This window comes from Colossoma macropomum, unplaced genomic scaffold (genome assembly GCF_904425465.1).
Source record: "Colossoma macropomum unplaced genomic scaffold, Colossoma_macropomum, whole genome shotgun sequence".
NCBI lineage: Eukaryota > Metazoa > Chordata > Actinopteri > Characiformes > Serrasalmidae > Colossoma > Colossoma macropomum.
In genome coordinates, this window is record NW_023494786.1 from 19022462 (window position 1) to 19042982 (window position 20521).

Sequence of the window (20521 nt, forward strand, 5' to 3'; positions counted from 1 at the left end):
CAGTGCTACAATTTTAATTTGTGGGACAACGTTCCTAGCATTAGCACTACATGGTTAAAATGTGTACAGCCCTGACATATAATCTACTTTAGTCCAGAAGTGCAAGAGAGTGCCTTTGTTTCTCTGATTGTTTACAATCAATTTTAACTCTATAGATGGAGCATGACTCCCCCCACAGTAAATGCATACTACATGCCCACCAAGAATGGCATTGTCTTTCCTGCTGGAATCCTGCAGGCTCCCTTCTATGCTCGGGACCACCCAAAGTGAGTATATATTTCTGTGTGTATGTGCGCGTCTGTGTGTTGGTGGGCCTGATGCATTATGATTACACAGTACTATGCCTCTGTCAGTTGTACGAAGCATGATGGATGTGTCCATGTTGTATTTAACAGAGCACTGAACTTTGGAGGCATTGGTGTGGTGATGGGGCATGAACTTACTCACGCTTTTGACGATCAGGGTAAGTAAATGTGCATGTGTACACTCTTAGGGTGTGCGCATACCTAGGTCCCAAAAAGCACTCTTTGGAACTGTGTTTGATTCGCAAAGAACATTTCAGTATCTGGTCCTTTAAGGAATTTTTGTAAATGAAATGTGCAAACATGAAGAACTTTTTAAAGTTTAAAGAACCTCTACATGTAAATATACCAAATACTTCTCTTAAAACCATATGTATAAATCAAAAATTGTTTACAAACATTTTGTTTTTCAAATTGTGTGTACAAGTTGTTGCTGATCTTTCTTTCCTTGCAGGCAGAGAGTATGATAAGGACGGAAATCTTAGACCCTGGTGGCAGAATTCTTCAGTGGATGCATTTAAGAATCGCACAGAATGCATGGTGGACCAGTACACTCAGTACACAATCAATGGAGAACACATAAATGGAAAACAGACCCTGGGAGAGAACATTGCTGATAACGGAGGCCTAAAGGCTGCCTATCATGCAAGTTATATTCTCTGTTTTTACGTAAAAACCACTAACTACTGAACAAAGCCTCATTATATCATTTAGTATTTGCAAAACTGTTTTGTTTATAAACATATTTTGATATATTGAAGTATAAGTAATAACAAATATATTTATGTATTAAGGAAGATATTATTCATAAACGTATTTGTTTATTAGGGGTGTAATGATTTAGTAAATACATATTACATTTTAATTCATTACAATACAATTGTATCTTAATTTAATATGTTTTTCAGCACAGCAAAAAAGAGTGTCAGATTTAGCAATATGTTAATGTTAATATGTTATTGTTTCCACATTAGAATTGTGCAGTCTGGTTTCTCAGCAGAATATAAACATAAACTAAGTTGTGCTTTAAAACGCCCTGAGCTAACCTGCTAGTAAAGAGTAAAATGATACAGTATATGCTGTTATATGTCACGATACAATACAGTACAGTATGGGGAGTGTATTGTTATGCTCCTATTATTTACTTAGAATTAATTAAGATTCACAATGTGCTGTTGGTGTGTTTGCAGGCATACAGATCTTGGGTGCAGAGAAATGGAGAGGAGAAAAGACTCCCAGCAGTCAATCTGACCAATGACCAGCTCTTTTTTGTGGGGTTTGCACAGGTAAGCCGCCAGTCATGACTGTCTAGTCTTGACTGAGATAGATCGTAATATAAGCATTTTTCCACAATCCACCATTTTTCAGTATCAGGGAAAGATTTTCCAGCTCATGCATGATTTTGTGTGTTTTTGTTGCTGGTCTGTGGTTTAATAAGGGAAGCAGCAGTAAAACAGAAAACTTCTTAATGTCAATGAATTCTCGGTTCCTGTTCTGGTCAACCACTTGATTCTTAAAAACCTGTAAACACCAGCTGTCCTGTTCCTCTCTGCAGGTGTGGTGCTCTGTACGGACACCAGAGAGTGCTCATGAGGGCCTGATGACGGACCCTCACAGCCCACCCAAATACCGTGTCATCGGAACATTGTCCAACTCGCCCGACTTCGCCCAGCATTTCCAGTGTCCACTGGGCTCTCCAATGAACTCAGGCCACCGGTGTGAGGTGTGGTAAAGCTAGGAGCATGGTGAAGAACCAGGGGCCTCTGGCTTGCTTTGCTTTGACAAGTCAGAGCTGAATGGATGGACTATACTCTACCAAGCACTGGACCTTTTTCTTTTCTTCTTCTTTTTTCCGGTTATGGAATATGAAATGTTGTTGGACACAAAGTGGACTTGAACGGGTTGGGCCAGAGCCTGGAGGATACACAGGGAGTGTGTTAGCTAACGTTTGCATTGTCCAGCATTGTAGGCAACTGATTTCTCACTCTCCTTCTGCACGGCCACAAAAGCCCACGCAGGGCTGTCTTATTTATTATTTGCTGCACTTGAACTTCTGGGTGATACGGTGAGGATGAGGAAGAATCCCCAGCCCTTTCCTATGCTTTTATGTGTTTTGTTTTTTTTTTGTGCTTCATGACCTGTTTACAGCAACCGTGGACGGGCTTTCTTCTCCAGGAAGAAAAAAAAAAGACATTGTGATGTCAGAGGGAGTGCCCCTCCTTCACTTTGACTTCAGAGGAAATGTTTGGCTCCCTCTGTGACCTCACAGGAAGTGCCATATGCTCTTAGTGACCTCACAGGAAGCATTAGAAAGTGGAAACGCTGAGCTCCAGCCAGGAGCCAGTGGGAAGGAAGTGTTTTGAGGATAAAAGTGTTGCGTTTTTTCTTGTTGCAATCTCACCAATAAACTGTCGACCAGCAGTTGGTTCATAATGGGGACAGCCACTACTCGTTTCATTCAGCCTGTGTATATTGTCATTAGCATATTATGTTGACAAAGTTGAAATGTTATTTTAAACTGCTTTTTGCCAAAGAATATTTTTGTTTTTTGTTCCCGTGTTTTCTGTGTTCTGTCTGCTTTTGCTTACTCACACACTGGTCAGGAGATGTCTGTTATACCCTGCGATGTTTAGCTGGCCTGTGTGTGTGTGGGTGCTCAGATGCACATATGTGCGCCGACATGGGTGTCTGTGAAAGGACAGAGATGTATGTCTTCTTTTGCTAAACTTTCTATGACGTCTAGTCTGCTGAAGTGATTTAACACATTATCTTTTTTTTTTTTTTAAACCACTAAAGGAGAAGAGAAGCTCTGTCACTGATGCTCTTTTCCTTTTCTCTTTGACAGTGTTTCAGGCTGTATAAGTGAAGGTGTCATGGGTTAACCGACCCAAGCCACACTTGGACTGATGCTAATTCAACTTCCATCTGTGATGGTTAGATTTTCCATGTATATAATTCTCTGGCTATCCTCAATCTTCACCCAACAATGCTAACATTGTTAACAATGAATAGAAGCTAGTGGGCACCAGTTATCAATTTAATTTCCATAACCGTTTTCTAGCTCATCTCAGCTAGCGTGCATTCATCACTAGCAGTGTTAGCATTTCTTTACTGGTCTTCATTGATGAGCCTTGTGGTTTACAAAAGGATATTACTACAAGGGGTGGGCGATATGGCAGAAATATTACATCATGATACTTCGAGATTTTCATGAAACATGATATGCATCACAATATTTAGTTTTTCTGAGATTTAACAAAGAAAGTTGGAACAGATAAAGGGAATCTGTAGTGCCACATAATAATAATAGTAATAATAATAATAATAATAATTCTGCTACAATGATTTTATTCAGTGTTTTACAACTGCACCAAATCCAGTTAAACAGGCCTAATTATGCTCACTTTGTAATGAAACATGTAGTTCTTTAACTACTGACAATGTCCACGATTCAGAAAAGCGAATTATAACATAGTTTATCACGACAGCGATAAAATAGCGTCATATTGCCCACCCCAAATTACTACCCACTGCTACCTGCTCTCAATCCCAAAGCAAACTGACATTTTATTTGTTTAAAAGCTGCTGGTATCTTCACTTTTCAAGCACCCTTTAAGTGAGTTCATGTTTCTAAAGCCACTTGAAGGTGTTTTCAGTCTTGCTAGCTTAGCCACACTATGAGGAGCTGGGTTTCCACTATGCCATTGAATCATGTGAGCACTCGCTGTCTATTTAGCACATAACCACACATTGTGAATTAACTGTGTTAATCAATCACTTGATGCTAATTTTGGACCTTCATTCAGATATTGTATGTATAGGATTGCAAGTGTAGACTCATTCATCAGAAGGTTTCAGGTCCCTCCGTCTGCCTTAAAATGCACTTCCGTTGGATGGAGAGGGGAAAAAGATGCTTTGGTTGGCTGTATGAGCCTGCAGTGCTAACATCCCTGTGCTAACTGCTCATTGGTTGGTCTTTCCAGAGACTGATCAGGCTAGTCCTTTGTGAAGTTGCACCTCCGTTGCTAAGTATGCTTATTGAACCTCCAGCCAGAGAAACTTCACTTCACCTCCCTGCTTTCTCCCAAAATAACACATGTCCCCCTTAAGTCTCTCTCTTGGTGCGATACTCACTTAGAGAAGTTTTAACTTCATGGCTATACTGAGGCATTTGTGATAACCCTCAAATATCTACAGAGTGAAATATAGACCTACAGGAATAATAGTGCATATATATGTACATGGTTATATTTAAAATGAAACTTGAAGGCCTTCAAATAGACGTTGTGTGCCATTAAGTGTTATTGATGTGTGCTTTCACCAGGACTTTTTTCCCCATTTTTTCTAGTGGTGAATCTTGCCAAATGGCAGGTTTGCTGGCCAGTCAAGATCTGTCTGTGATGTTTTTGACCAGTGAGAAAGTAGCCTTGTTTGTCATTTCGTTGTCAAAACATTATTATTCAAGAAATCAAGAAATATGTCCTTTACCAGTTACTGTCCAAGGATGATATGAGTGGGGTTTGGTTCTCGTTTGCTCTGTGTTTGTCATTTTTCATCTTTTTTGCTCCCTTTTCTTTAAGATGTTATGATGTTATAGCCTTATTTAATTCACCAAGTGTACATTTCCTTGACTGATAGTTTATGTTTTTGTACTGGTGGTATTGAAGGTTATACTGACTGCTTTTGAATTTGTTAGTCAAAAGGACGTTCCCTGTCATCAGTTCAATCAGCATCTGTCAGAGGACGCTCTGCCCAGCCTATAGTGCAACATTCCACCTAGAAAAATATAAACAAATCTGAAATAAAAACTATATATTATAAAAAAAAACACTCTTCTACATGTATGGTTATTATGTGCTCCTTTTGCCATTCTCGCTATCGACTTGAAGGGCAGTAACTGCTGTGTCGCTCACTGTACAACAGTGACAGTAATATATTTAGAGGAGATCTGTCATATTTAGCATGTGTGAAAATGTAATGTGGCATGGAAGTGCTAGTGAGCCATCTACAGAGCTGATGAAAAATGTATTAGACTGAGCTAGTTAACTGTTGAACTAATGTCAACAGTTAAATGGTAATTGAGTTGGGAAACAAACCAATACATTAACATGATGCATAACATATTTCTCCAACCTGTTTTCATATGTTGATATATATTGGTTATTACAATACCAAAGAAGGCTTTCTTTATGTATATGTATATACTAATTCATCCATTCAGATGATTTACATGGGCAGAAAGTCCAGCTCCTTGCCCAGATGCTGTTTAAGCCAGGGCATAATGGAGAACACACTGATGTGGAAATCACGGGCATCTTCAGGAATGTCAGGAGACGGCTTGGAACTGGAATCACACACACACTTAGTGCCCCAGCTCACCACTCCCACCTACAGGATAACAACAAACAGATTGATGCAAACTGAAGCAATGTAATTGTGGTAGCACAAATACACTCTTCAAAAAGGGAAAAAACTTTGATTGGGTTAGAAATCTTTAGTGTACATGGAAGTTCTTTAAACTTTAAGTTTTGGGCATGTAAATTCAGATGGACAATCCAAAATATACCCAGGAACATAAGAGGTCAAAAATGATCAACACTTGCACGTCTCAGTTACAGAAATGGTTCTTTAAAGAAACTTTAGGGAACATAAAGTGGTTCGTCTATGACAGGGGTGTGAAACTAGAGTCCTTTTGGGCCACAGCTCCACAGAGAATAGTTTTAGTTTTTATCTGAATTCAATTAATGAAGGCTTTGCTAATTAGCTGACGAGTTGAATCAGGTGTGTTAAATGAGAATGAATAGTTAACCTTTTTGGTCCCATAAGAACCATGTACCACAGGTTCTCCATCACAGAGAAAACCCATTGCAATTAACCGTTGACGCATTGAAATTGCACTTTTTGTGAAGGTGAGAAGAAATAAACAACATCTACAGCAAACTGTTTTTAAAAGTAATGTTTTTCTGCTGTTAATGTTAATGCACAGTTACTTTATATTTCATTAAGTAAGTAAGAGAAATAGAAAAAAAGTAGTGGTCTCATATAAAAGTTTGGACAACTGCTGCAGAACAGGTTTACTTCTTTTCACTTCAAAAAAGCAACAAAAAATCTGGTGAGGGGTGCATGTGCTGCATATGACTGCGCTATAAATGAGATAATTCTATGAACAATCAGGATTTCATTTAATAATTTATTATGAGTGAATTCATGCAAGCATTGTGTATTGTTCATGAATTTGTTTATTAAGTAATGTTATAGACCAGCTATGCCCCCCAAACACACACTTACTAGCTTTGATTTGTTCTGTTGCTGTTTTAATGTTATGGAGAATTCCAGAAAAGACATTTGGAATGATGACCAAAACTATGTAATATGTGACTACAAAGAACAAGAAGAACCAGTGGAACCAAAGAAAAGGCAACTATAAACTGTAATCATTATCTGTCTTACTAAAGAACCTCTGTTTTTAAAGGTGTATGACATATACCCTCCAAATACGGTATATGGTTGGTATAATGTATTTGACAACACCTCTGCCTTTCATGCTGTAGACTGGGGTTCGATCCCCTGGGTAGGCTCCCTATGCTGTACCAATAAGAGTCCTTGGGCAAGACTCCTAATACCACCTTCACCTATTGTATAAAATGATCAAACTCTTAAGTCACTCTGGACAGGAGTGAATGCCAAATGCCGTAAAATGTAATGTAAATGTGAATACCCTTTCTGGCATCTCCTTGTTGTTTAGAAAGGATGGATGCTATTGGGAATGTTTTTTTTGGCATTATTCTTGTAGCTCGTTGCATTTTAATCAATGCTATTATTCAAACATTTCAAAGATTTCAAATGACTTACTTGGAAATATCTCATCCCCTTACGAAGGAAGAGTGGACCCCCAGAATCACCTGCAAAAATGGAATAAATAATTGATGTGTGGTTATGTCACGTGTGATACTAGGAGTGTATGTGTGTGTTCTCTTGTCTTTTTAAAAACCTTTGCAGGTGAGTTCATCCCTGTGTGCTGTTGATCCTCCGGTGCACAAGAACCGGTTGGTGACGTCGTCAGTCAGATTTACCAGCTTGCTTGAAGATAAGGCTGGTCTGTACTGCTCAATGCAGTTCTTTTTCTACAAACACATACATGGTTGTTTAAAGAGTTTTCAGGTTACTCCCACATGGCACAATCTGGCTGTTACCTTTGCTTAGTGATAAGTAATTGTGTAGTAATTCACCTTTTCGTTAGTCTGGATGTGAGTTTGTTTGCGGGTTTTGCCCTGACTGATGAAGTACGCTTGAGTCTCCTCCAGATCCAGTAAGGAGTTTTCTGTTCAGGCACAACCATTAGCCATACATTTCCATATGATACAGTACTTACAGTCGTAATTACTAATTATTTTAACAGGGCATTATGCTAGTTAATTAACATACGGTGTTTCTTGCAGGTGGAGTCAGGACTCATTTTGAGAGCTCGATTTGAAGCTTTTGTGCACGGCAGACAGATGGGCCTGTTTGAGACATCAAGAAAAAGGTATGCTACTTTTTAAACCAAATGAAAATGTTAGCTAGCATGTATGAGTTAATGTGGTGGTTTGAAATGCAACTTAAAAACAGAATATAATTCATTTTCTTTTTGAGTTCTGTCTTACCGTGCCTCAGAAGACAACTTAATCTTACTGCTCACACTAATCAGCGCTACATCGTAGTCATAAACATTAAATGCATTGACGTTCTTGTTTTTGAGGTGCTTGATATTGAAGTCTGGATGACGAATTAAAGATGAGGCTTTTGTGTTTCCATTTCCTAGAACACATGAAAAGGCAGCTGTTCAATATTTTACAGCACTTGTGACATTACGTCAATAATTCAACCAGTGATTTCAATCAAACTTTGCCTGTGTTGTACAGTTGTAGAATGACTGCAATGTATGCTGTCAAGGTGTGGGAATCCCTCACTGGAACCTGAATACTCCCATTTTTTTAGGGCAATTTGAAGTCATTTTTAGATTATAATATCAAAGTCATGTTTAAGATCTAACAAAAATCCAACTATTATTTGAAGTGCAACGATTGAAGGAAAAAACCTATCATGAAAACTCTTATCATGAAATATTTTTCTCAGATCTGCACTATATTGCCAAAAGTATTCGCTCGTCTGCCTTCACACGCATATGAACTTGAGCGACATCCCATTCTTAATCCATAGGGTTTAATATGATGTTGGCCCACGCTTTGCAGCTATAACAGCTTCAACTCTTCTGGGAAGGCTTTCCACAAGGTTTAGGAGTGTGTTTATGGGAATTTTTGACCATTCTTCCAGAAGCGCATTTGTGAGGTCAGTCACTGATGTTGGACGAGAAGGCCTGGCTCGCAGTCTCTGCTCTAATTCATCCCAAAGGTGTTCTATCGGGTTGAGATCAGGACTCTATGCAGGCCAGTCAAGTTCTTCCACACCAAACTCGCTCATCCATGTTTTTATTGCTTTGTGCACTGGTGCGCAGTCATGTTGGAACAGAAAGGGGTCATCCCCAAACTGTTCCCACAAAGTTGGGAGCATGAAATTGTCCAAAATCTCGTTGTGCTGAAGCATTAAGAGTTCCTTTCACTGGAACTAAGGGGCCGAGTCCAACTCCTGAAAAACAACCCCACACCATAATCCCCCCTCCACCAAACTTTACACTTGGCACAGTGCAGTCAGACAAGTACCGTTCTTCTGGCAACCGCCAAACCCAGACTCCATCAGATTGCCAGATGGAGAAGCGTGATTCGTCACTCCAGAGAACACGGCTACACTGCTCTAGAGTCCAGTGGTGGTGCTTTACACCACTGCATTAGACGCTTTGCATTGCGCTCGGTGATGTAAGGCTTGGATGCAGCTGCTCGGCCACAGAAACCCATTCCATGAAGCTCTCTACACTGTTCTTGAGCTAATCTGAAGGACACATAAAGTTTGGAGGTCTGTAGCGATTGACTCTGCAGAAAGTAAGCGACCTCTGCGTATTATGCGCCTCATCATCCGCTGACCCCGCTCTGTCATTTTATGTGGCCTACCACTTCGTGGCTGAATTGCTGTCGTTCTCAGTCGCTTCCACTTTGTTATAATACCACTGACAGTTGACTGTGGAATATTTAGTAGCGAGGAAATTTCATGACTGGACTTGTTGCACAGGTGGCATCCTATCACGGTACCACTCTGGAATTTACTGAGCTCCTGAGAGCGACCCACACTTTCACATATGTTTGTAGAAGCAGTTTGCATGCCTAGGTGCTTGGCTTTATACACATGTGGCCATGGAAGTGATTGGAACACCTAAATTCAATGATTTGGATGGGTGAGTGAATACTTTTGGCAATATAGTGTATGTGTGCCATAATTGCTTGCAACCCTGTAATTCATATTAGTAAAAAATATAGTATATCAGTATATTCCCATTCATATTTAATGTTTTAAAGTTGATATGAGTGATTAGGAACATCAGCCATGACTTCCTGTTTTAATGGGATATAAATATGAGGTGGCACACTGGCTACATTCCCTCAGCCATCCACCATTATGAGACAGACCAGAGAAAACAGCAATGATATATGACAAAAGGTTGATAAGCTGCACAAAATTGGAAATGGCTACAGGAAAATGGGTTGAATGGTCAAAGAATCTTCAAAGATTTCAGTTTGCCAGACGTTACTGGAACTTTCTGTGGGACTGTATTCTATGGTCATTTTGGCAACAAACACCAGAGGTGAGTTTGGCATAGGCACAGAAATAGCCATGTAGGAATGTACCTCATCCCCACTGTGAAGTATGGTGGTGGATCTGTGATGTTGTGGGGATGCTTTTCTTTCCAAACGACCTGGACAACTTACTTACAAACTAAAGCCCATAGATAACCTGTGGGATGAGCTGAAGAGTCTAAACTGGACTTCAGAATCTGAAGGATTTGGAAAGATTCTGTATGAAGAAATGGTCCAGTCTTTTTAAGCATTACATACAGTTGTTATCTTTGCAGAAGGAGGCTGCACAAAGTATTAAATGAAGGGGTGCCAACAATTATGGCACATATAGATCTGAGAAAAAAATAGCTATTTCATGATAAGATTCTTTTTTTCATTTAATCATTGTACTTCAAATAAAGGTTCGATTTTGTTAATACTGTGGCGTGTGCCACAGGCCGCGCTGCAGTAGGAGCTTGAGAGACCTGGCCATATGAAGAGGCTCCACACTCCCAGTAAAAATGTACTGATCCTGCCATTCTACATTGCTAACGATGCTGTTGTCTTAATTTAAGAGGTGTTACATATTGGTTGTCCTTTATTATGTTCTGTGTGGGCTATTTAGTGTGGCTGTAGTGTTCACCATAAAGTGAAGTTACCACAATATTTTGAATGAAAGACGAAAAAGATGAGCAAAATGTTTTTACAGCCCATTTTGCTTATGTCATGTGCATCCATGCGAGGCCACAATGGGCTCCACATACCATGCCCTCCACTAATAATGGCACCCCTCACATGGATGCAAATGATAGTTTGAACTAAAAACACAATTGGCAGGTATAATCAGGCTCATTCTTTCTGCGAGTTTCACATTAGAGAATCTGTAATCTTTATAAATCTGTTGTATGTGAAATTATTGACAGGGATAAAGTCACACAAAGCCATAAAGGATTCAGACCATGCATAATCTGTACTTCGCTGGCGATGGCATTTTCCACTTCTCCTCCTTCCAGTTTTATCAGACAGTGTGCCGCTGTGATAATCCAGTTCTCTGTCAGAATGGCGCCCTGGCATGGCTTAGTTTTCTGATTGGGTAGGAAAACAACCATATCAGGACCTTCTGTTACAGACACCGTCAGTAAAGATTTTGTTGTTCAACCATTTTTTTTTAAATGCACTTACCCAAGTAATAGTGACCTGCCAAGGCCTGGTGTTACCAGCTTGAGGAGTGTCAAATTCATGCTCCTTAGCTACTCCACACTTGGTTACGGCAGTATCATCTGGGCAAGAGGCAAAATGCTTTGAGGCATGTGGTATTTATTCAGATTTGACTAACATGGGATTTTATACATAATATGTGTGATGTTTCTTCATTCTTTATGAATGTTTTTGTAAGTCTAATTATTTTCATATTGTTCTGTATTCTGAAAATATTTATAAGTATATGGCTGTTATGCACTTTTCTTTTTTATCCCTGGGTTGTGAATGGGCTGTGATCTATGGCAATGCATTATTTTTACTTCAGTTTTATGCACTGAAGCTTGCAGTCCATTTTTTTCATGTGTCATTCATCATTCATACACATTATCTATGCCACTTATCCTTATACTGGGTGACGGGGGGTGCTGGAGCCTATCCCAGCAGTCACTGGGCAGAAGACAGGAAACAGTCACCAGTCCATCACAAGGCAGACACACAGACATATACATTCACACACACAGTTGGCCTGACTGTATGTCTTTGAACTGTGAAAGGAAACCGGAGCTCCAGGGGGAAACCCACGCAGACATGGGGAGAACATGCAAACTCCACACAGAAAGGACCCTGGTTGCCCAGCTGGGGAATCGAACCCAGACCCTTCTTGCTCTGAGGCGACAGCACAACTCACTCATCATACAGTAAAGGGTTAATTCATTTTAATTTGTTTTATTCTTGTTGTTAACATGATACAGTCATGCAAACGTTTGGGTGCCCTAGTCAAATTACGTTTTGTTGATTTTGTGTGAAAATAAGTTAACACGTTCGTACAGAGAACACACTTCTGTGCATTTTAATACACAATTACTGTTTATTTGCTAAATCTAACTTACTGGGGAGAAAATAAAATATTAAATGTGGCTTGTGCAAAAGTTATGGCAAATTTTATGTGTTATATTTTTCCCCCAATGTATTAAACTCAGCAAATAAATACCAAGTGTGCACTAAATGTTGCAGAAATGTCATATTTAAGTTGTGTTTTTTTTCACTTAACAAAATCAACAAAACATGTAATTTGACCAGGGGTCTTCAAACTATTGTATAGGCCTGACTGCATGTGCATAGCTGAAATATTTAGTGTAATATAAAGTCTAAAGTGTGATTATGTTGACATTAAATATCATAGGCAAATGCTCTGCACACAAATGTGTTCTTTCATGTTAGCAGGTTGGTCTAAGCTAAACTCCAGAATGTTGGTAGAAATCGTATTCAACATAATGAGAAATTGTTGTGCAGAGTAGCTAGATTGAGTGTTGAGCAGCATTTTAAGACTAAAAAGAGTGTTGATTTAAAATGCTATGCTATAGAGCTGGGCTAACTTGTTGTTGTTAACTGTAGCTACTGCATCCTAACAGTGTGATGTGGCATGCACATACAAAGTAAATGTCATTTAAACATGGGATTTTGACAGTGTTCTGTCAGTTTGTCCAGCCTCACAACAGTTGCTAGGAAGGATAGGATGATTTTCATCACAATTAAGGGTTTAAAAAGGTGGGTAATGCACGTAACAAGCAACCCCATTCAGTTCTTGTTTTCTAGGCGTATTTAAGCACACTTTGTTTGCAGTAGGCTGTTGAGTGGTTGGTGTTTAATTGCCCAGAAGCAGAAAGTGTGAAATACTTGATGTAAATGACCACAGACCATAGGAAGTTGAAAGGACCAGACTTTGTGGACTATTTTGTATTTGTGCAACTGTAGCTGAGACTGTTTTGTTGAGTTCTGATGCTCTGGTATGCAAAAATCGTGATTTTTCCCCCCCCCCTCCTTTTCCTGTGTCTTCTTTCTGTAGCCCCCTGAAGTTGTCAGGTTAACATAGAGCAGTGGTTCTCAATCCTGGTCCTGGCATGCGTAGTGTAGGTCACCTCAAGAAGGGCTTGTTAATTAGTTCATTAGTTGTATTGTGTTGAGAGCAGGGGAAACTCAGGACCAGGACTGAGAACCACTGACTGAGAAAATAGTAAAATCTGGAGGTTACTCACTGATCATGCTGTTGAAAACTTCTCCAAGGACAGTATAACTGCTCAGCACAAACAGATGCTGCTCTCTGATCTTACTAGATGCAATACTTTTCAGTTCAGTTCTCTTCACATTTTGTCCAATGCCAAACACATACACATCTAGAAAGATAGAAACAGAGTATTTATATGTATACCAGTTTACACTGTGAAAAGAAGAAAACTAAATAGAAGTCAAACTCTCAAATGTTCAAGTAAAAAAAAACTCAATGTCTGTTGGTGTAAAATATAATTTTGTGGTGTATTTCACTGAGTTTCTGTTTCATCCAGAAAACTGCCAGAAAACTTGCAGTCAGTTCAAGCTACCTTATAAGCGACATAAGCAGATGCTTAGGGGCCCTGCGGCCATTAGAGGGCTCCCTAATAACTTCTGGGTTTTACTGATGTCTGTAAAAAAACTGACAATGATGAAACTCATGCATTCAGATGGCCAAAAAAAACTACGGAAGGGGTGCATTTTTGGCCATAACTTATACGAACCTGGCAGTTTGTGTCACAAGTGGTCGTATGATCACACTACACTATTTGCATCAAGAGTTAATAACATAGTGCATATAAAGCAATGCTTTGATGATAGTGTGCAGCTGTATGTGTAGCTGCCATTATAATTGTTCATTTAATCAGCCTGCTGTGAACCCTTTTTTGTTTCTCCTCCTGCTAAAGCTCTGTCAGTCTACAGATGATGGAGATGAAATACGGCCACCTTGACCATGTACATGGTAGAAGGACATCCAAAGCCTTCACTGTTTTGCAATTCGGAAAATGTTTAATATGGATATGTGCACTAGAAGACTAAATATAGCCAGAAGCAGCAGTCAACAAATAAACAATACTGACTCTGGTGCTCTTGCCTTCCAGGATTTGGACCAATGAAACTTGCAGTGTGTACTTATTTTGAATTATTTAGGATGCTTTAAAAACAAAGCAACCACAGGTTTAAAAAGCAATTAAAAAGCAGACTAACCAAGGAGCTCCTCTGCTGTGTTATCTACAGCATTGCCTTTGTAACCCAAAAGCTCCCGGATCAAAGACAAAGCATGTTGTGGGTGGTTTCCCATGTTGGAGTAACCTAAGGAGTAACAGTAATGACAACAATTACTATAATAAAAACAATAAAGTTAATAGCATTGATACAAGATTGCAGAAGAAATAAAAGGCAACATTTAAAGGGTAACGTAACTGTCAGTTAAAACAAGACAGTAATGATGTTTTAGTACCATCAGTCTCAATCAGAATGACGTTCTGAGTCTCATTGAAATGACCATCTTTCTGTTCTTTAAGCCAGGCTAGTCTTTTATATACTTCGTTGAGGGCTTTATATAGATTGGTGCCAGTCTTTTTTCCATGGCCTGTGCAAAAAACAAACAAAAAAAAACAGCAAAATTTCAAAACAGTTTTGAAATAACTGTAAAGGTACAGCTGTATATACAAGTTTGAACACTTCCAGTGAAATTACATGTTTTGCTGATATTCTAAGTAAAACGTAAAAATAAGTTAAGACATCCTCTTTAAATATAAATATAACATTAAATATAAATATAAATTGTGCTATAACTTTTGCACAGGCAATAACTGTAACTATTAATGTCATCTTTTTTGCAAGATGTGAAATTCAGCAAATAAACAGTAATTATGCTTTAAAAAGTACAGAATTGTATAGAAAATGGGTCAAATTTATCTTAAAGAATCAACAAAATGCAGTTTGACTAGGGGAGCAAAAACATTTGCATGCAATTGTACATAGGACATCTTCAACGTCAACAACATAAGAAACATACTTGTGTGATTAAAATTCATCAATCTCCTTACAACAAAGTCCACACTGCTGCTGCTGGGGTCCAGAATGGTCATAATGTCTTTGGGCTCAGTGGCATAGGAAATGATATCAAACTTCATTTCAACATCATAACTGCCCAACTATAAAAAAAATAAAAATAAATAATAATAATAATAACAGTACATTATGAATATAGCTGTCCTGTATTGTGTCTTATTCAAAAACAGCCCAGGCTGAAACATTGCTTATAACTAAACTGCTGTAGGTTGAACAGGTGAATATGTGTAAACACCCTGGTGTTCATCACATTAACAATGTATTCAAAAATGGCTGTTTTGTAGCTTAAATTCCATATTTGGACAGCGTGTGCTAGAGAATGAACAGTGCAAAGAAAGATGACTTACTGTACATCAGTACAAACCTTTCTTATAAGATCAGCAGTGGCGTGTTTTGCCTTTGTAAAGTCTTCCTCTGAAATACTTCCTGAGGTGTCTAGTAGGATAAAAATGTTGAGACGACCCTCTGCTACTTTCATGGCTCTCCCAAAGCCTTGATCTACACAAAAAGTTTGTAGAAATATGTAACAGAGAAAAAATATTTAAAGTTATGAATGTATTACTTTTTAGAATAATAATGTTGAAATTATATATATATAATTATATATATATTATATAATATTAATATATTATATTATATATATATATATATATATATATATATATATATATATAATTAAAAAACACACACACACACACACACACACACACACATATATATATATATATATATATAATATATATATATGTTGTTGTCCCAAAACGACCTAACCTAACAATTCAGAATAACTGAACATCTTACTTTGAAAGCTGAGTTTAGGCAACCACATTATTCTTGATTAGAAAGAGCATTATGTTATTACTCATTTGACGTTTTTACCTTTCTTTCTCAACTCAGGGGATGAAACCTCCATTACAGCAGATAGAGAGCCACCCATAGCCTGAGCCACAGTTTCTGGTAGATCAAATGTGTACTGAGCTAAGGAGACAGAATTCATTATTGATCTCTGGATACTGATTTAACTGATTTTAACTGATTTTTCAAGTTCACGTTTGATTTATTGACATGACAAAACTACAAGTGTGTTAAAGCATTGCAACAACTATCTATATGATGAAAGTTCAATTTTAACTATATAAGATACTAAATACCAGTATAAAAATAAAGAAGAGAAAATGTCAATTATCAATTAATATTATAAAAAATAAGTAAAACAGGACATATTTGATATGTGCATGTGACAGAAAAACAACAAAAAAGTTAATTAGTAAATATATCTCTGTAATTAAGAAGGAACAAAAGACCAAAATGCTGATCAAGTTTTTTGATGTTCTCTTTACACAAAATTAATAGCTCAACTGCAATTACTCAGTTTATAGATCAAAATATTTTACCTATGTTCACCAGTGTGTGTTGCTGTTTTAAAATGTGCCCACATTCGTTAACAACTAAAAAATGAGTTGAACTGGTTTACCCTGGCAGCGTGGATCTGGTCCGCTCCATTCTCTTACACTCAGACACTCTCTCACATCAGGCCCCAGCAAGTCCAGGCCTGACTGACAGCGGTATTTCACCTTGTCCCCAATGCGAAAACGGCTGCCAGAGCGCATGGCTCCAGGTGGAGTGCCCGGATTTCTGCAGTCCTCAGCTAGAGAAAGATAGGGGGTCATAAATGTGTTCTCATGCTTCATTACCGATCAGATAAACATCCCCACATAAGCACAGCTTGACACAGTAACAGCTATTAAAGACTAGATTAGAGCCCACAGCACAGATAACTGAATTTTCCTCACTTCTTTTTAATGAATCACCTTGATATAATATGTAAACACTGTTAATGTTGCAAAATATAACACACACTAGTCCAAACGGTCCATTTAGAGAAAAGAGCCCATTTTGAATTCAGTTATATGGCACAAAATCTGACAAATGTACACATATTTAGTCTACAGCAGTTTAGATTCGCCCATTTACACTGACGTTATAAAAGTGTTTCAGCCTGTACTGTTTTTGAATACAGTGCAGCAAGTCACAACAAAGTTTTAGAAGTGCTAATGGATGCTCACTTTGGTCATCACACACTGGAGTGGTCCCCGTCCATTGCCCCCATTCTGTGCAGTTCCGCTGGACTGAGCCATGAAGGGCATAACCCTCTTTACATGAAAACATCTGTGTTTCTCCAACCTTGAACCACTGTCTTCTAGGCAAAAACTCCCCGTTGTCCAGCTGTAGCTGTGCTGGACAAAGAACCTCTAAAGAGTAAGAGAGAGAAGGTAGATAGGAGAGTAGATGGTGATCATGAAGGCTGTTTGGTTTTTCATATTGCATTGGATTAAAATGCACTGAAAATATGTAATGCATTGAATTTCCTAGAATTTTCTTTTATTCCTTTTAAAGGGATGAGGTTCATCAACAACTGAAAGACAGAATATATTTTGATATATATTATATTCATGTACAAGTAATATCCACTTCCATCAGCAGTAAAAAGTGGTCTGCGCAAAAGTTATGACATTTTATATTTTATGTTAAACAAATACAAACAAACAAAACATGTCATTTGACTGGAGGTGTTCAAAACATTTCAAAGCTTACCCTTGCATGAGGCAGTGGAAACTGTCTTGCCGGTAGGTAGCACCATGACTGACCACTCCCCTTCAGAGTTACAAACTCTGCTTTTGACTGGATAAGGGTAGTGTCCCACCTTACAGTGATATGTCAGCACACTGCCGTGTAAACCTCCGCTGGAGTAGGACACACTGCCTCCCTTAATGACCTCTGCCATAGAGCAGTTCTTTTGGGGCTCCTCATAATCACCGTAATCAAATTCCTCTAAAACAAGCCATCATTACACACAAACATTAAGCTGCTGTTCACAATGCTTGACAATGGAAACATTAAAAAAACATAAAACAGAGCAGTAATTCTGTAATGGGCATTATAATCAGACAGGAAAATCTAAATTCAAAGTGCTGTCATGTGTTTTATGTTAATCTGACCTTCACATTTCATTCTGGATGTTTTTGGCTCCCATATTCCTTTAGAGCTGCAGACCTTTTTGGAGACTGGATAAGGCTTAAATCCATCTTTACAGTGATAAGTTACCTCACTCCCAACAACACCTTCATTTGAGTACATCACTGTACCTCCACTGATGGATTCTGTCAGTTTACAGTTTGACTCGTAGTAGTCATAGTCGTAGTCACTTGTATGCACTGAAAGAGAAAAAAATACAACTTTTAGGAACTGAGCAGTCAGAGGATTTGTTTACTGTAATTGTTCCACAATTTTAAAATCAAAATGTTTTAAAGGTCCTGTATTGTGGAAAATGAATAATGAAAAAAAAACAATTACAAATTCAAAATGTTCCACCTGCTCTCATTCCATAGTGCATATATGCCAAATGTTTCAGTGCTGAAAGTAGTGACAATTTTATCTAATTTTGATCATAACCAAACACACTAGCCAGTACTTGACTAGCAAACGCAGCTTTATACAGTTGTACACACAAAAAAATCACAATATTTTTATTTAAACATAAAAATGTTTACTTAATTGCAGTAAATGTGTTTCAGTGGTATCAATTATTAAACTTACACAGATCTTTAGACTCTGGAACACATTTACTTCAAAACAATGAGGTCTAACTGCTCACCATGTGGCCATGAGGAACAGGGATGCAGTCTCACTTCCTGCTTTAAAATACAGGGGTGTGGCTAAAATAAGTCTCCATCAGTAGCGACATGAAAATGTGAGACATAATTTTTTGAATGAAATTTTTAATTTCCAAATTCATGATAAATGATTCTCATGATAACTTTCAACTTGAAAAGAAAGCAAAAAGATCTTTAAAAGACATTGAAAAATACAAAAAAGTATTATTTTCACAAGCTGAAATTTAGGGGTTAGGGTTTAAGACAGCCACCTCCCAATATAAAGTACCCTATAAATGATGATTTTGTGTATTTAGCTCAATACTCTCAATTAATTGCTAGAAACATATTCTTTATAAATATCTAAGGTGTGTGTACTTGACTACTTTTTTTGCTGTAGAAATTTATTTTGAAACATTTTGGTAGAATGGTCCATCTTAGAAAACAAAGCAGCAAAAACAGCCCATTTGAAATTAATTGTTTTTGTGATGTCATGAAAATCAACATATTTACATACATGCAACTTTTCAGCTTACAGCAGCTTAGCTCTGCCCATTCTGAAGTTATAAGGAGTGTTTCACCCTGGACTGCATTTTGAATGAGCAACAATACAGAGCAGCCAATCAGAACAGAGCTTATTTACATATATCAGCCTTAAAGGCACAGTCACATAATCAGCCTGTTTGTTTCTAAGGGATAAAGGGTTAAAGTAAAATGAGTTATGACTGTTTTTTGAAACTTTGTTAAAATCTAAGATAGCTTCCTTTAATCTCTCCATTGAAATTACAAACAGAATATTTATCAGAATTCAGTCATTGTCAGTTACTGATGGGTTCATTCTGATGAGTTCAAAATCAAAATTCTCTCAATAATGTATCTTTAAATCTGCAACTGACTAAATATGACATTGTTAACTTAAAGTCCAATGTAGTTTTGACAGTGCATCATTTTTATAGAGAAAGACACAAACTTTTTTAGTGTAATGTAAATTTCTATGATTAGGAACGTGGTGTTTTTGTGTTCTTACACATCAAAAACACTGCATGCAAAAACCTTCTACAAATATTTCTATTGTTAAAACTGTACATAGTAGTGTATAGCTGCAGCACTTACCTTTACTAATGGAGATGCACAAGGCAAAACTTAGAAGACACGCAGCTGTGAAGTGCATTGCTAACGTTTGAGTCCAACTCTTACTCACACTCAGCTGTGGAGAGCATTAGGGACTTGTATACTGGCATATTTGATGAGTGATTATCCATTAACTTCCCCAAACAAGACTATGATTGAGCAATGTAGTATTATGGGAAATGCAAAAAAAACAACTACTTCAAAAAAAGGAAAGCAAAAATATAGAACATTATAAGAAATGCACAACATCTGCTTGGACCTTCTGCTTTACTTATGTCTTGTGTTAGCAGTAATGGTTCCCATCTTCATAGATTTGAAGCCCAACTATTGCCAAAAAATGATGTCTTGTAATATGGTTTATCATTTTGTGTGTGTATGTGTTTGAGATGTAAAGATTAGAGGATCATTAGGGGGAATTTAACCGCATACAGCTCCCTAACCCCCCGTCCTGGCCTGCTCAGTCCTCTCAGCTGACTTGGCTTTGTGAGGAATTGAGAGGAGGGTTCTTAACTTCTTTTATTGTAACCTACTCACCCGCACCAAAACAGGACCCAGCAGAGACCACCTAACACAGCGCCATCGAATTTAGCAATTCATCACTTCGACAAACACAAATGAGGACTAA

General features: G+C 38.0%; 2 protein-coding genes across 8 annotated transcripts in view; one reads left to right on the forward strand and one right to left on the reverse strand.

Annotated features, from left to right (window-relative positions):
* ece2b (endothelin converting enzyme 2b) overlaps positions 1 to 5128 on the forward strand; it is a 62011-nt gene extending 56883 nt beyond the window's left edge. For all 7 annotated transcript variants that reach the window (XM_036563106.1, XM_036563107.1, XM_036563131.1 and 4 more), the window contains 5 exons: positions 156 to 266; positions 396 to 463; positions 757 to 947; positions 1493 to 1588; positions 1858 to 5128. In XM_036563106.1, the coding sequence (XP_036418999.1) occupies positions 156 to 266; positions 396 to 463; positions 757 to 947; positions 1493 to 1588; positions 1858 to 2034 (643 nt within the window). In that variant the 3' untranslated portion in view covers positions 2035 to 5128. The remainder of the gene's footprint in view (positions 1 to 155; positions 267 to 395; positions 464 to 756; positions 948 to 1492; positions 1589 to 1857) is intronic.
* A 180-nt stretch (positions 5129 to 5308) lies between these two features.
* Positions 5309 to 20011, reverse strand: si:ch1073-280e3.1 (complement factor B). Its single transcript, XM_036563103.1, has 19 exons — positions 19879 to 20011; positions 18112 to 18327; positions 17708 to 17944; positions 17179 to 17364; positions 16587 to 16760; positions 15992 to 16090; positions 15477 to 15610; positions 15057 to 15195; positions 14496 to 14627; positions 14243 to 14347; positions 13243 to 13380; positions 11189 to 11286; positions 10965 to 11091; positions 7946 to 8099; positions 7728 to 7804; positions 7532 to 7623; positions 7294 to 7426; positions 7155 to 7204; positions 5309 to 5690 (listed from the first exon to the last, which is right to left on the reverse strand). The coding sequence occupies exons 1-19, from the start codon at positions 19934 to 19936 to the stop codon at positions 5529 to 5531; spliced, it is 2511 nt and encodes an 836-aa protein (XP_036418996.1). The 5' UTR covers positions 19937 to 20011; the 3' UTR covers positions 5309 to 5528.
* Positions 20012 to 20521: the final 510 nt, after the last annotated feature.